The sequence below is a fragment of the Symphodus melops genome (genome assembly GCF_947650265.1).
Source record: "Symphodus melops genome assembly, chromosome: 16".
Lineage (NCBI taxonomy): Eukaryota > Metazoa > Chordata > Actinopteri > Labriformes > Labridae > Symphodus > Symphodus melops.
This window is the reverse complement of record NC_136706.1, coordinates 21,705,646-21,721,846: the sequence shown is the minus strand read 5'-3', so window position 1 is coordinate 21,721,846 and position 16,201 is coordinate 21,705,646. Positions and strand designations below refer to the sequence as shown.

At 43.4% G+C, this 16,201-nt stretch overlaps 2 protein-coding genes across 5 annotated transcripts in view; one reads left to right on the top strand and one right to left on the bottom strand.

Annotated features, from left to right (window-relative positions):
* Positions 1-1,654, top strand: part of sowahb (sosondowah ankyrin repeat domain family member B) — a 236,346-nt gene extending 234,692 nt beyond the window's left edge. For both annotated transcript variants that reach the window (XM_079365220.1, XM_079365219.1), the window contains one exon: positions 1,466-1,654. In XM_079365220.1, coding sequence (XP_079221346.1) covers positions 1,466-1,479 — 14 coding nt within the window. In that variant the 3' untranslated portion in view covers positions 1,480-1,654. The remainder of the gene's footprint in view (positions 1-1,465) is intronic.
* The window catches only part of wdr7 (WD repeat domain 7), an 85,758-nt gene that overhangs the window by 63,061 nt on the left and 6,496 nt on the right, over positions 1-16,201 (bottom strand). For all 3 annotated transcript variants that reach the window (XM_079365209.1, XM_079365211.1, XM_079365210.1), the window contains exons 10-15: positions 10,938-11,085; positions 10,317-10,432; positions 9,887-10,019; positions 9,270-9,490; positions 7,506-7,701; positions 5,057-5,271 (exon numbers count right to left, since the gene is read on the bottom strand). In XM_079365209.1, the coding sequence (XP_079221335.1) occupies positions 5,057-5,271; positions 7,506-7,701; positions 9,270-9,490; positions 9,887-10,019; positions 10,317-10,432; positions 10,938-11,085 (1,029 nt within the window). The remainder of the gene's footprint in view (positions 1-5,056; positions 5,272-7,505; positions 7,702-9,269; positions 9,491-9,886; positions 10,020-10,316; positions 10,433-10,937; positions 11,086-16,201) is intronic.

Genomic DNA, 16,201 nt, shown 5'->3' with positions numbered 1-16,201 from the left:
AAAATATTTCTTTTAGCAGCAGTGTTAAATGGACTTGAGCTTGTATGGTGCTTTTCAAAGCACTTTTACACCACATGACTACCTATTCACACCTATTCACACCCATCCACACACTGATGGCGTTGGTTGCAATGTACATTTACCATCAGAATTAACTACTTCCATTCGCACACATTTATAGGCCCCTGGCTCAGCAGGGGGAGAAATTTGAGCTTTAGTGCCCGAGGACACATCGGACATGTTGCTCACAGGAGCTGGGTATCGAACCCTTGGCCTTCCAGTCGAGAGACTACAACGCTACCAAGTGAGCCTTGAATAGTAGCCAGTAGGAGGCGCTGTGATGGAGAAAAATGTGACAGCCGCCACTACTCCAAACAAGCGTACAAAAGCTTGTGTAGAAACGCTGATACACAGCAACAGCTGAGCTATAACAGTCTCAGTTTTTACGGTGACAAAATGTTCAGACATGGACTCAAACCAAGGCTGTGGGAAACCCTCATTTCCCATAATGCAACTGGATTGTGTTTATTGTTTACAGGTTAAAATGCAATCCCTCCAAGCCTGATGACAGAGTGTGTTAGTGTCTCTGAGCTGTCTGTTTTCTTCATCGTTACTGTCATGCCTTTACCTCTCTGTAAAGTAGGATTACATTCTAGATGTTTTAGTGAACATACTGTGTTTTAGATTTAGAATATTTGAGGCTATAATGACTACTGTAGAGTAGAATATGAAGTGATAGGGTTGATCTCGTGTGTATTTATTCCTCTGCTCCTGTGGCACCACTCTTTCCCAGTTTAGAAATAAAACACACATCTATCTGTCCATCTTTTTTCTGCCTAATGCAGATGGCGACGCGGTTGATGAGAAGTCTACGAGGCTGTTCACGCCTGACATTAACATCTGTTCTCTTTAATAAGACAGCGTGTGTCGTTGTTTACTCGTGGTGGAGGGCTGGCATTGGGCCGATGTGGACAGATGCATGCTCACACCACCTCCATGGGATCTGAGCTGTTGGACCCGTCCGACATTAAAGCAGTCCACTTGTGATCTAAATCGCCCTCGACACACGTTAATGCTCCGTGTTAACAGCCTGAAAAGAAGAGCTGGAAAACAGATGTTTTCATTTGTTGACACAGAATAATATTGATTTAGCTTTAACATTCACATTCTTCTTTATCTGAAATCCAACCATAAAAAACATAAAGTACTATTGGAGGAGGATTATTCCAATCAGTCATTCCTTTAAGTGCAATCACACACAAACACACACACACACACACACACACACACACACACAATTAGCTTTAATTGTAACCAATACTAACAGTCTGCTCGATTTTAATTGTATTAGCAGAGACACCTGCATTGAGCTTTATGCAGAGCGGCCCTGTTTGTTTACATGTTAATGACTTGATGACAGCAATCAGACTACTGTGATCTCGTTAGCGTGAGGAAGGAGGAGGAGGAGGAGGTGATTAAGGGAAGAATAAAAATGGAAAGAAGGGATGTTGATCTGAGTTTAGAGGATATTTTAGAACTGATGGATTCATGTGTTTCTGTATCTGCAAAATGTCGACCTGAATTAGTCAGATTTACAACACTAAAGATGCATATGTTCATATTTTAATAGGACTTCTTTCTTGGCACATTGAAGAAAGAAAAGTTTCCATCTGTGGTGATAATTGGGCTGACAGTCACTCAGGATCATAGCGAACCATCAAAGTAACAAAGCAGGCCGCTCCACTGCTGAGGCTGTGACGTCAGACAACATGACAGCGAGACATTTAGGGATGGAGTCAAGACACGATGATGAAAAGGTCGAAGGTTAAATGAATATATAAAAGCAACTGTGCACAGAAGACGAATCAGGAAGGAGTAGGAACGGATAAAAGAACGATAAAAAATAAGAAAGAAAGGATGAATGAAAGGAAGATTAGAGGGAGGATTAAGAAGGGATAAAACTCATTTTAATGGAGTAATTAATAATCTGCTGCTTCAGGAAACACTGGTTTTTATTCTATTGACTGTCATTGAACTGCCTGAGTGTGACTGTGAGAGAAACACACACACACAGCACTATTTATTTCTCTTTGGTTATTCGATGCTCGCTCTGGATCCTTCCATCAAACACTAACAAGTGAACAACACGTCTGATGTTGGTTAAAGCTGTTAGAGTTCTCTTAGCAACACGTGTATTTTTGTGTTTGTAGATTTCTTGGGCTTTAAGAAGAATCTGATCTGTGTTTTATTCTGTCAGCTTTGTGTGTGACTGTGTGTGTGCTGCTTTAGTGGATGAACACTGCCATCTAAAGGCAGCCAGACACATTACACACATATACACAGTCACAAGCACACACGCTCGGACGAGCTCATGCTGATGTTTTTGTTCGGATGTCAACACTGTCCTATAGCTCCTGGGCAGGAGATCCAAAGGTCATTGTCCTGCAGGGCCCTTCTGGCAAACACCACTGGAGACCAACACACACACACGCACACTAAACACACACTCCCACACACACGTTATCTCTATAAGTTTCTATTAAACCATGAGCACAGCTTTGACATATTCATTCATTTCAGATGACTGCAGTTTCCATATAAGGGCGTGCAGTCATGATCAAAGAGAAAACTAAAGAAACCTCTTTGTCTTGTTGCTCGACTCTACATTCCATCTTCAATCTTTAGTCCATGTGGCCTCGGCTCCTGGTGTTGTGTTTCATGAAATCTGTTGGTTGGCTATTTCACTGTCTGGTTATTTTGTGTTTTTTCTATCTTTGCTTGTAAAGCTGTTTCAGTCAAGGACTAGAGCGAGGAAGAAGAAGACACTGACAGCCTATTGAAACGTTACCTCTCAAACACACGTGTAATCTTCCTCACTCATCATCAGGTGAGCGCGTCCATGCTTTCACAGCGTTTGAATGCTGAGCTCTCTCTAACTCTGAGTTCAAGCTGACTCGCTCGGTCAGGTTTGTTTATTTATTGCTCCATGTGTCCTTATTGCAATAATGTCCTGGCACATTGTTCTCTCATCACGCAGGCTGTTAATAGTAATAATACTTTACATTTATATAGCGCTTTTAGAGGCTCAAAGCGCTGAACAGAGAATTGGTGTTAAGTGCAGGATCATCAGAGTGACCAGAGGAGAAACTCAAAGTCACACAAAGGAGATCAAAACAACAACACACATCAGCTGTAAACACAGCGGCTGGGCTGGGTGCAACGTCGGGGTTGATAGTCTGACATTTCACAGTCATTATCTGTCATTTCACACAACAGGGGAGCACACATTTACACTCACTCCCACCGGGGGAAGTGGATAGTTTTGGCCCATAATTTGAGTAGATATGAGAGAGAAATGACACCGGGGTGGAAGGCAGCAAAGGGAACAACAATGATGTGTTTTTGATGGAACGGGGAGAAAAGATTGCAGCTGTTGTGTGTTGGCCTTTTCAGAAAAGAGCTGTGATTAAGGGCAGTTATAGAGGAAAAACCCGGGAGACACCTGCAATAAAAAGCAACATACACAGAGGAGACAAAAGAAACAACACAAAGGTTATCTGCTGGGAGGAAAAAAGGAAAAATAAGGAGAAAACAGGACAGGAGGAGAGGTGAAAGGCTGACGTAAACAGCTTCCAACTGACAGGCTAAAAGTCAAACTGTAGCAGCAGCTGAACTAAACGCTGCTCAGACACTAAATAATTCAGAGCGTTTGTTTTCTGTGCTGGGAGGCCCAGGTGGGTGGAGTTTACTCCGTCAGGGCAGATCAGATCATCAGAGTCTGACAGGTGAAGCTCTGATCCTCTGAGGGGGTTAACGTGGACAATCACCTCACACACACACACACACACACACACACACACACACACACACACACACACACACACACACACACACACACACACACACACACACACACACACACACACACACACACACACACACACACACACACACACACACACACACACACACACACACACACACACACACACACACACACACACACACACACACACACACACACACACACACACACACACACAGTGTCGTTAAAACAGCCATCTGAACGGTGATTTGTTCGAAGTGAGGCTGACATAAACATCAACGTGCAAATCACAGGTCGCGTTTGTGCCGGCCCTTCAGCACGTTTTGCGTGTGAAGTCTGGAGAAGTCAAAAGAGAAATATTCAGGAAAATTCCCTGAAAGCTTGTGGGAGGGGTCGATGGCGTTTCATCGCGTGACCACACGCTGTCGTGTAGAGCGGTTAAAGAAGGCGCCTCATTATGTTTTCAGTTCACCTGCACGGTGTCTGCAGCGCTTTCATTGAGACGATAAATGTGCAGCGTTCGAAAGTTAAACAACCGTCATCATCGTGTCTGACTGTTGATTTGCCCGCCACTTTGGCCCCGCCCCCTTCCTGTCTGACAGGAGTAGTGCAGAGAGGCATCAGGGGAGGCCTGACTGACATGTTGTGTAGTAAGTTCTTCTTCATAAAGCTAACAGAAAAGAAACGGCACACTTCTTTTTCTTTAAAGATTTTGACATTTAAGAGAGTTCATCCTTCCCTTGGAGATCCTGGTAAGGGTCTCTCTCTCTCTCTCCGTCTCTCTCTCTCTCTCTCTCTCTCTCTGACGCACCCCCTCGCTCTCTCACTCACAAACACCGGCTGTAGCAGTGACCTTTAGGTTTGTCTCCAACAGAGTTTTAATTGGTCTGCAACTTCAGCCAGCTTTCTGACCAAGACGATCATTCTGTGTGTGTGTGTGTGTGTGTGTGTGTGTGTGTGTGTGTGTGTGTGTGTGTGTGTGTGTGTGTGTGTGTGTGTGTGTGTGTAAAGTTATTCTTTGTGTTATGTTCCAACTACACACCCAAAGAAAGAGAAAAGCTCTAATATGGGTGGAGGAGAGAAACCTAAACTATTTAATCTCATAAACGTTCGTCTGTATCGAGCTTTAAACCGACCTTCGTGTGTTGGTTTGTTCTGCTAACATTTGAATCCAAAACGTCTCCAATGAGTTGTTAGAGTTGACACAACTGTTGAGCGGTTGGTCCGTACCTTGTCGGCGTTCTCTGCTGCCAGCAGGTTGGTGGCGAGCGTCTGCAGTTTGTGCTGGGCCATGTTCTTCAGCGCTGCCAGGCTGCGTCGAGTCATCGCCTGCTTCAGGTTCACAGCCGAGTGGCTCAGAGCGTCCACCGTGGCTGGAGCCAGCTCGTCACAAGCGTTCAGGATCTCCACCGCTGTTATTCCCATCACACAGCGGTCCAAGGCTCCTGGAAACAAAAACAAGGAAAGAAACCGTTAACAAGGTCGACAGAGGAACTGAAATGAAACGGATAGAGGATCTGGAAGAATCTCAACAAAGTGCTTCTTGAGCTAATCTTGGTTACATGTAGATCATTCTTATCAATTAGTTTTTCTTTGGTTCTATTAGGAGATATTTACCTCATGTAAATGAATTGGGCAGCTTGCGTCGTACAACTACAGTCCTTCTAATGACCACTAGAGGGAGCCTTCACTGGTCGTTTATAAGAAGTCAGGACAGGTGTCCAGTGACTCACCTATAAGTTAGCTGACTGTGTAAAAAATTAAAAACAAAAATCCCAAATACAGTAAATGCACCACTTCCCACCAGTCAGTGTAAAGTAGTCATGTTTTCTTGGACATTGATGTTAATTTTCTACGTGGCACAATAAGAAGAGTAAAAAGTTCATGTTTGTTTAATGGACCTTGATGTGCATTTAAGATTATTGAGTGGCTTTTTGTAATTTCACTCACATACAAACAGTATCTTAATTCAGCTGATGTGTACTATGTAATTAAATGCAAGCGATGTGATGCAAGTAGCTCTTAGCGACACACTTTTTTTAAAGTAGCTCTCAGGTGAAGAAAGGTTGGAGACCCCTGTGAGAAAGCCACCTGTCAATCAGGGAGAGGCTTCTTAATGCTTAAATCACTCTTCTGCCCAAACACGGTCACTCCTGACTCCGAAGGAAAAAAAGATGGCTGAAATTTGAAATCCAAGGCTTGGAAAGACAAATAAATCTGTGGGTGTTGTCTTTGAGACTTTGAGGCTATGCTTTTGTCTCAGCCTCCTTCTGCGATCTGTTCTTTTATCAATCTCTCTCTTCTCGTCCTTGCTTTCTCCTTCCATTTATATCAATCTTCCAAACTCTCTCGCAGCATCTTGCCCTCGCCTCAGCGCTCCCTATCATCACCCAGAACATCTCTTGAATATGATTCAGGTCACAGATAAAGACTTCTCCATCTCTGACGGCAACAATCCTCAACCTTTAGCCAAAGAAAAAAAAAGGTTTAGAGAGACATCATTAGCTGCAGACAGAGCTGACATCAGTGTCGGCTCAGGTATTGAGTGAGAGGAGAAGTGGTGTACCTGTGTGTGTGTGTGTGTGTGTGTGTGTGTGTGTGTGTGTGTGTGTGTGTGTGTGTGTGTGTGTGTGTGTGTGTGTGTGTGTGTGTGTGTGTGTGTGTGTGTGTGTGTGTGTGTGTGATGAAGGGCCTGTGAGCCATGGCCCTATTACATGTCCAACGCCTGAGTACACACACACCTTCCTTAATTTCACACTTAGCTACCCTGCAATCTCCCAGCACTACAGCTCATTCTCACACACACACACACACACGCATACACACAGGCACGCACGCACACACACACACTTACTTACTCTCTCTCTCACACACACACACACACAAACTCACATACTCTCTCTCACACACGCACACACACTTCCAGTTTTTTTCCAGTGGCTAGTCATCATTCAAGCTAATGTTGCCTCCCTGCTGTGCCACAACCATGTTTACTGCAGATTGTGTTGTCATGGTAACGACAACAAAAAGGAAGGGGAGAGCAGGGTTGTCTGAAGGTGGGACGACATTTAAAGGACTAGTTCGGCATGCTGACTTTTTTTTTTGAGAGTCACCTCATCGACATCAATCATCTCTTCCCTGCTGGTTTCAACGTGTCGTTAGCCTAGCTTAGCATTTCTCTGTCTGCAAGCCCAGACTGCTGTATCTTAAGATAACATTTATTATGGCCCTTTATATAAAACATTTAATGATTGATTGAACTTGGGTATCAGGGCCTTCCCTCAGAACACTCTGACTGCAGGAGCCGGGACTTCATGATGAACACTCAATGAGGTTTTCATATACGTCATTTCAAGAATTTTAAAAATAGTTTACTTGTCATAATAAGTACCTCAGCTCGGAAGAGTTCTCGGAGGTCACAGACAGTGAAAGAAAACTTGGTGAAAGGTTTTAGTCATCAGTTGAGGTGAGAGCAGATATTAAACATATTTGGGTTAAAGCTGCATGTCTGAGAGCAAATCAATCAATTCTCTGGAGGGATCCAGAATTTTACTGCCTGACTACTTGGTCACTTCTTCATTGAACGATAGATTTTCCACGTGTCTCCAGTGGTGAGTCAGGCCTGGACTTCTGCACTGAACACCAGGATCCACTGCATTCCTGCTCATCCGCTTCTCACCTGTGTCCATCTGCCAGACGTAGACGGAGCCGTCGGAGCATCCTACCACCAGGTAGTCGTCTGCTGGACGCCACTTGATGACCTGGATGGGGAAGAGGTGTCGGGACGCCAGCATGATGCACTTCCTCTCCCTGAGACTGAGCAGGCCGACGGAGTGGTCGCTGGCCACCGAGCAGACGCAATGCTGCACCCGGGTCTGCAGAGGACACACAGCAGCTCCAGTGTCAGTCTATGTAATGTTTGAAATGACTGGAGTGATCCACCAGAGCACAATGTACATCCCAACGTTTCAACGTTTGTCTCTGCTTGAAACATCAGTCACTTCTGGCCCGTTTATTCTAAAATGATTTTTTTTTGTAAATATAGTTTAGGCTTAAAGTTACCGTAAATTCCGGACTATAAGCCGCTACTTTTTTCTCACACTTCGAGCACTGCGGCTTCTACTCCGGTGCGGCTAATGCATGGATTTTTTATGGGGGACAATGAGCTTCTGCCGCAAAAACATTTGACCTCGTCACGTCGGATCTTAATATCAGTCATTTTGCGCTTCATGCACGCACCCTCATGATGGAAAACACACGGAGAAATGCATATGATGCAGCTTTCAAGTTAAAGGCGATCGACCTGGCTGTCAAAGAAGCTAACAGAGCTGCTGCACGTTAAGATGACACTGACAGCGACAACAGAGACTGAGGAAGTGAGTAATGAAGTCATTCTGAGGCAGTGAATGGATGGACTTTTTCTTGTGAAATATATTACGGTCATCTTTTTCATCAGCCGTGTTACAGACACCGTCGGCTAGGCTTCGTATTGTAACGGTTCATGTTGTAAAGTCAGTAGTTGATAATGTGTTCATAATTCCGATTGTGTGGAGAGTCAGTGAATGCAACAGCGAGAACGTGTTGAGTGGCTGTATGAGAGAACTGGATTGTTACGGCAAGTTATGTGTTGCTCTCTGCTGTAAACGGCGTGGTCACGGCCGACAGTGATCGGGTTATTAAAAGTTATTATTTGAACGCTCTCGTCGTCCTTTAACGTCCGTACGAACGCTACATTATTTGCGGATGTTACCGGTAGCCTACGTCTGTGTAAATAGCTCTTGTTATAGCGTGGACACCTGCGGCTTATAATCAAGTGCGGCTTATATATGTACAAATACATTTATTAACTTATTTTTAGCCGGTGCGGCTTATATCCAGGTGCGCTCAATAGTACGGAATTTACGGTACTCTAATTGTATAAAGGCTCCATGTTGAGTAACTCTTCAGTAGATGAGCCGTTAGCAACACAGCGAACTGAAGGAACACTTTCTGCTTGAAATCTTCTCCTGTAAAATATTTTGAGTTATAATTTCAAAACTAGAACAAGGATTGAAGGTTTCATTTGTATTTTCATAACAGTGGACGGATGCTTAACATCCTGAGTCTTCATCAAAGAATGTGTTCAACAGGTCAAAGCAGCAGCTGACTTCTTGTTTCTACGACAACAACACATCTTAATGTCAGTTAAACAATGAGACGTTTCCATTGGTGTCGCGGTGCTGTTTGTCCATTTCAAATTCGACCACAACGACATAATGTCATTAAAGTTATTTCCATAGTAACTACGATGACATCATCCCCTTAACATTTACATCTAATGTCAGCAACATAACAAACTCCTTTTCAGCAGGTCGAGCACACGGAAGGTCAGAGCCAACAAATCGAAGGAGTGAAAAGAGGGAAAAGAAATGAACACAGAGACTGATATGTCACGAGGTCTTACGCTGCAGTTTTCCGGCGGGACGATGAGCTGGGTGATCTCGCCTCCGTGGACACAGAATATGTGCTTCATCTCTCCGGTGAAAATGTCCCACACGATGACGGAGAAGTCCACACCACCGGACACCAGCGAGCGCTGGTCGTAGCGAGGAGAGATCTGGTACGGATACAGGACGCACGTCACCTTGTTCCTGTGACCGCGCAGGGTGCGGTGTGGCGGCCAGCCTGCCGGGTGGACAGACAAAAGAGAAACACGAGGACAGCTGAAGCATGACTCTGTGGACAGGAGCTTTTTATCTTTTCATCCATATGTTCTGATTTCATTTTAAAATTGACAGAAAGCTGGTGAAAATATTTGGATTCCAAAAAAATCCATAGAGTGAATTCTGTAAACAAAACAACAACAATCTAACCAATCAGAGAAGAGATGAATTCATGGAGCACTAGGAAGATTGCTACCCTTAGAAAAACAAAACTTTGCAGGAATTACTAAGAGTATACTGGATCATTCCCAAACACTCATAGAAATAAATAATAAAGTTCCCCTTTAAAGTCAACATACAGTTGATTTCTGTTCAATGTTTCTCAGATTGAATCAGAAGTCCCCCCCCCCCCCCTCACCTCTCCTGAGCATGTGCTCGCCCTGCAGCAGCTGGACGATGGCGGTCTGAGTAGCAGGGACCAGGATGATGCTGCCGTCCTCTCTGCCGCACACCAGGCGACCCTGAGAGGGGATGTACACGCTGGCCGTCACCTGAGAGAGAGACAGACAGACACACAGACACACACACACACAGAGAGAGTTAGAAAGCTTCAAATCAACAAGTAGTGTTTTAGATTCAGACTGCATGTTATATTCAACATGCACAGAAACTACACAGATCCTTCAATTCATATCAGAAAGAAGATACAAACAAAGAGAAGAAAGGTAAAATGTACTTTAGGATTTCTCAACCCAAAACTCATAAGAGCAGTCTTTCAGGAGTGCGGAGCCTGAACTCCTCCGTTCACCACATTACAGACATGTACTTCCTGTTTTCAGAGTTCAAACCTTGATGGGTTCTTCTTTGCCAGGCAGGACGCTGAGCTGGTCAATGATTCCTGCAGACACGGGGGTCAGCTTATCAAACGCCTCCTGGAGACTGACGGTGGACGACACCTGCAGCTCTGAGCGGAGAGACGGAGACACAGTCAAAACCAGAGAGAAGGACTACAGTCCACATGAAGACTCTCAGGAAATAAATCAGCCAGGGCCGATAACTGAAACAAATACTTTCTAATGGATCAGTATTAAGTCAGAGTTTAAAATTTTGTTTTTCAGCTGTTGATGACGGAGAACTAAAATAAAAGCTCAGTTCTTCGGATCCTGAATGCTGCAGTCGTGTCTCTGTGAAGATCAATGGAAGCCTTGCTTCAAGGAAAAGATGATTGTGTGTTTTGTAACTTCCATTTCTCTATTGTTTGTGGTTGTTTAGTTGTTTGAATTTGCAGGGTTTCTTTGCCCATTGTTTCAGGACAAGAGTGGCTCTTGTTATCGACTGTGCGTCTCTTTTCAGTTCTAAAAACTGACTAACATTGATGTGCTATTAGCAGTAACTAAGAGGCCTGACTTTTGGCAGTGCTGTTGTATTTTGTGTGTTCATCTTTTGATTTATTTATGGTCAGTTCACACCTGCAGGTGTGGACTGCTGCTGTGGAGGCGAGGCGTCTGGGATGCTCCACATGGACAGTCTCCCTGCTGAGTCGCCCTGGATCAGCAGCTTGTGGAAAGGCTCCCGCCGGCCGAAGAAGAAGCGAGTCACAGGAGGACAGATCAGGAGCTGCAGCACGGATTGAGGGGAGAGAAAAAAACAACACATCAACGTCTGATACAATCTGAAGAGTGGGGTCTCCCAATTACATGCATAGAACTTGTCAACCCTCCGACCCGTCCCCGAAAAGACTCCAAAGAGTTGGACTTTCTGAGGTTTTATAAATGCCATGTTTGGTCTGAGTTGTCATGCCCACATGAAGATGTAATGTTTGGTTTTGCTCTTTGGTTTCATCCATAAAAAAACAACAAAACACAGCAAACGGCAGGAGAACAGAACCAAACGTATCCGATTCACCAGGACATGTGACTCCTCTACAGGCTGAGAAATTAAAATCACATGGGAACAGTTACTAACTGGTTCTGACGTGCCATTTGGAGAACGTATATGTTCAGGAAAAGGTTGTCAAAAGAGTGTCACAAATATCGATATGAAGAGTGAGAAACATGAAGAAATCAAACTGTATCTTTGTCCCTTTGCTCCATGTCTTGAGATGCGACGTCTGTCCACTGAAGGAAATCATGGACGAAATCAAGAGCCATAGACCTGAACAGTGTCAAATCTATCACTCTGGATATACAGTATGACAGTCTGACGGGGTTTGTTTTGTTTTGACATGTTGTTAAAACTCATCCAGGGTGCAAAGTGAAAGTGAAAGCAGGAACTGAGTGAAATGAGCTCAGCTGTGTTAAAAAAAAAAACACCACCAACAAATCCTGAACAGAGGAGACGTTCTGTCACAGTGTTGGCAGGAGTTCACTCCAGAAGTGTGTGGTTCCTCATCTATCCGAAGTCTAAAAACATCAGTTTTATATATATATATGTATTTTTTTACATGTATAAATAGTTTTTATGACCCACTGATAAGAAAATGTTTAACTGATGTGAAAAAGCAAATGTTCACTGTCTATCTGTGTTGCCTGTATAAAAATAAATAAATCTGGTCTGACTCCAGCCTGTGTCATTTACTGTTCCTTCTCAACGTCCTCCTCACTCCGCTCCACTTCCTGCTCTCAGGCTGTAGGATGGAGAATGAGACACAGGGTATTTTTCAAACCGTCCACGACATCCTAGCCCCACCCACTACCCCTCCACGCGGAGGGCCCGCCATATTAAGTCCGTCTCAAACCACTTAGCAGGGAGTGGTAGTGGGCCATAAAACCCTCCGCCAGCGAGTCTGCACCGATGCCCACTTGATGATCACGTGTAACGCCTATAGCGTCCGGTCGTCACGGAAGCAGTGAGCTATACAAAAGTAAGTTCAGTGTGTAAGTGTTTGTACAAACCAAAACACTGCTCCAACTAAGATGGACATTTAATATGATCATACAGACGTTAATAACTTCACCTGTTTATTGTTTTAAAGATCAAATAAAAGCCTCCTCTTCTTTTCTTCCTTCTGTTCACCCGTTTATTTCATTGTGTTTCATATTTAAAGGGACTGTTGCAAAAACTAAAGAATATTAAATCATGTTGCAGACAACTTCTCACTGTTATTTATTTATCATTGTTTTACTTTCGATTTCTTTGTAAAACTTAATTTCGGCTACAAAAAAATAAACGTCTTGCAGCTGTGATGTTCATTTATAGTCTCCTTGTCTGCTTTCATTGAAGACAACCTGTTCTTTGATATTATAATAAATTAACTAAACTAAAACTATTAAATTATAAATTATAATAAAGAATGTGGTCTCCATCTGATCGTTTTGCTATAAGTCTACGCAAATATAAATTTACTAGAGAAAAATAATCTACATAATGACTTTTACAGAATGTATTACGTACATTAATAAGCCGTTCCCCCAGGATGCTGCTGAGTAACCATGGTAACACACACTTCCTGTTTCCACCTGAGAGAGTGAAGTTTGTCCCAATGCCTGCTGCTGTATTTCTACCCTACACCTGGATGGAGGGGACTTCATTCAGCTACGAGTGTGACTTCTGATGGAGTGCACTCCGTCACGGAGGGGGAGTGTGTAGGGGTTGGTTTGAAAAAGGCCCACAGACTCCTTCACAGACTCTCACGTGTATGACCTCTGACCTCACCTGGAAACATCAGGCCGGTGAATATCCAGTGTTTTAGGGCCGGTGATGATGCTGTACGAGCACGTATGACGAGCGCGCGACAGGTTACGGGTGCAGTTTGCCTGACAGCCCTCCCTGTGCATTTTTAGGACAAGTGTCCTGAAACTGAAGCCCTGCTAAAGAAGGTGAAGGGTTGTGAAGATCCATCCCTGCGCTAAATGATGGACAGGATGGACATTTCATTTCATTTCAGTTCATCACATCTGAACACAGAGGATGAGCAAAGAGGGAAAGAAAGGTGCCACACAATGTTTGCTTTCGACACGATAATGGCACACACATGAAGCAAACCTCATCTGAACCAAAGATGTGAACAAAGCCCACATCAGTGAGCAGACGGCCCTGCAGAGGAAGAGAAACCAGAGCGATGCAATGATGCTGGGCTACTTTCAATCTGTTCTCTTTGTTTTACTTTTGGCTGAAATTCAGTGTAAAAAAGATGTTCTATCTAAATGTGTCGAGTCATGATTTATTGTTTGATGCTGATATTGGCTGGCCAATATATCGGTCGGACTCTCATAACTACCCAAAGTTCAGCAAATTAAAAAAACCTCACCCACCACCTATTAAAGAGGAACAAACACAGATTACTAAAAAGGAACACTTAAAGGCTGCCAAACACAGAAACATGTTTTTTACTTCCTGTATCTGTGACATTTAAAAAAGATCAACGTGTAAAATATAAACAATGCATTATAATTAGCTTTTAATTCACTTGTTATCCATTTCAAACTTGATTTAACTTGCAGCTATGACTGTCGCCATCTTCTGTCTAATATATACAACACGCTCATCTTACCTCCCATGAGTCCACTGTGTGTCGAGCTTGTATTATTAGTGTTCATTGGAGTTTAAAGTTTACTTGCAAAGACACAAAGTGTTTAGTTCAGATTTTACAGCTGACCAAATACTCTCCAAACCATGAGAGTGTTCTTCTTGCTTCTGTCCTGACTGTGTCGCACACACGGGGACTTTGCATGCATCGTCATCAGTATGGAGACAGATGAGGGGTGTGATGGTGCTTTTAGAAGAGGAGCTTAGTTTTAGTGGGAGGAGAGAGAGAGAGAGCATGAAATCAGGGAACCAGAGGGAGTTCAGTCTCTCAGTCAGGCAGGAAGGAGAACCGGCGGAGGAGCAAAGCAAACAGGCAGGTGACTTTAAACGTCATCAGCCACTCAGCGGCTCACTTTTCTACCCAAACACAGCGGGAAGAAATCTGACCTCTACAGTCATCACACACACACACTGATGCTTCTCTGGGAAACAATGGCAGGAAGAAGATATCATAAAGGATCATATGTTACTGAACATTTCTCTACATCTGGCGTTCCCAAAGGGTCTCTTATCTCCACCTGCTCACCGAGGTCGTTTTTAATGTTCCCTTTAAAGTGTCCCGCCTCATCACACACACACAGCATCTATTTTACAGGACTTTTCATTGGAATGAAACCTCTTACTAAATCAACTTTAACATACAGTAAATCAACAGCCGTTTCATTTAAACTGTAATCTTGACATTGGTCAATCAAACAGTCCATTCTGTCATGTTTCTACAACTTCTCTCTTTGTCTCTGTTAGGAAATCAAAAACACTGTTTTGTTTTATTATATAAAAGAGGAAAAATCCATCAACAGAGCACTTTACTGAAATTATTATTGCAGTCTGTCGCTTAGAGTTTATAGACTCCTCGTCATCCAGAATAGTAGAAATCAACAGCTCGGTGGGTTAATTAAAGATCACAGAACTCTTTAAGCTCAAATATCATGTTTTCAAATTTTGACCCACTTGGTGTCGTTTCATTCTGAACTTTTTTTTCTGAAATATTTAAATGGAGGTTTAGAAAAGTCTCATTGCAGGGTGAATGTGAGACACTGTGTGGACGTCTCCGTCTCACTGCTGTCCTCAGAGTTTGCTCCTCTCAGCTCGGGTCAGGATTTCTGGCCGAGCTGCAAAAGTCCAACTTGTGAAAAGTCGAGTTGACGTCTAACAAAGCTTTGAATAAAGTAACTCTTTTAATTTACAAACCACACTGATGGACTTACAACTTCACACTTCCCTGACAACAGGAACACGTCACTGTGCTCTTATATACTTGATATTTCATGGCATTGAGTTTGTTTCTTTAAATATCAGTGTTTTAAATTTGCTGCAGAAACATGCTGAAGTAGAATTTAAAGAATAAAGAACAACTACTAAAAGGATTCAGTGTAGGTAACCTACAGTAGTTTTACACATTTCAGCTTTTGCAGCTCAGCCAAGAAACTGAACCATCTTCTTCCTGCCTTTTTTTTTTTTTTTTTTCTTCAAGTGAGCATTTTCTCGGGCTTACTGGCGCCTCTAGAGGCCGGTGGTGGAATAGCAGCTCTGGGGTGTAGAGCTCCAAGTCGCACCCGCTGGCAGGGAGGCACATCACCTCCACAACCCCCACCTCCTCCTCCTCCTCTCCTCTTTCCTTCTGAGAGAAGTGAGGAGGTCAAAGGAGGGACGGGGGGACGGGGACAAAGGACAAAAGGAGGAACAACAAAAATAACAAAAGGCACAGACAACAAATATATACATACAGTACAAGACAATAACTCATAAATACACACAACACACAAGTGTACAGAAGCAGCAGGTTGATACATGTCTCTGCCTTCAATGAAAGACTTTAACATTTCAGGATTCATTGTCCTCATTCAATTCTTAAATGAAGGCTTGTATTAGACGCCTGGCCTTCACTTATGTAACGAGTGCAAAATCCAAACAGCTCGTAGCTACAGAATCAGGTTTTCTGGAATCTTCTGCATGTGAAATGTAATTTTTAAAAAAAAGTCAGTTTCCACATCACTGAAGCCAGATGAGAGAAGGCGTTCATGCCACAGAAGCCAGTTTACACTCCAGTGGGATTCATGGGAAATATTTTGTGATTTTTATTTTACAAATAGGAGCAGTGTTCCTCCAAGGTTTTTCTTCTTCTAGGAGCTTCTGTTTCATATCTACTGTCAACTGAGCCACGCTCATCAACCGACACACGCACAGAGCAGCGCTCCTCCGTCGA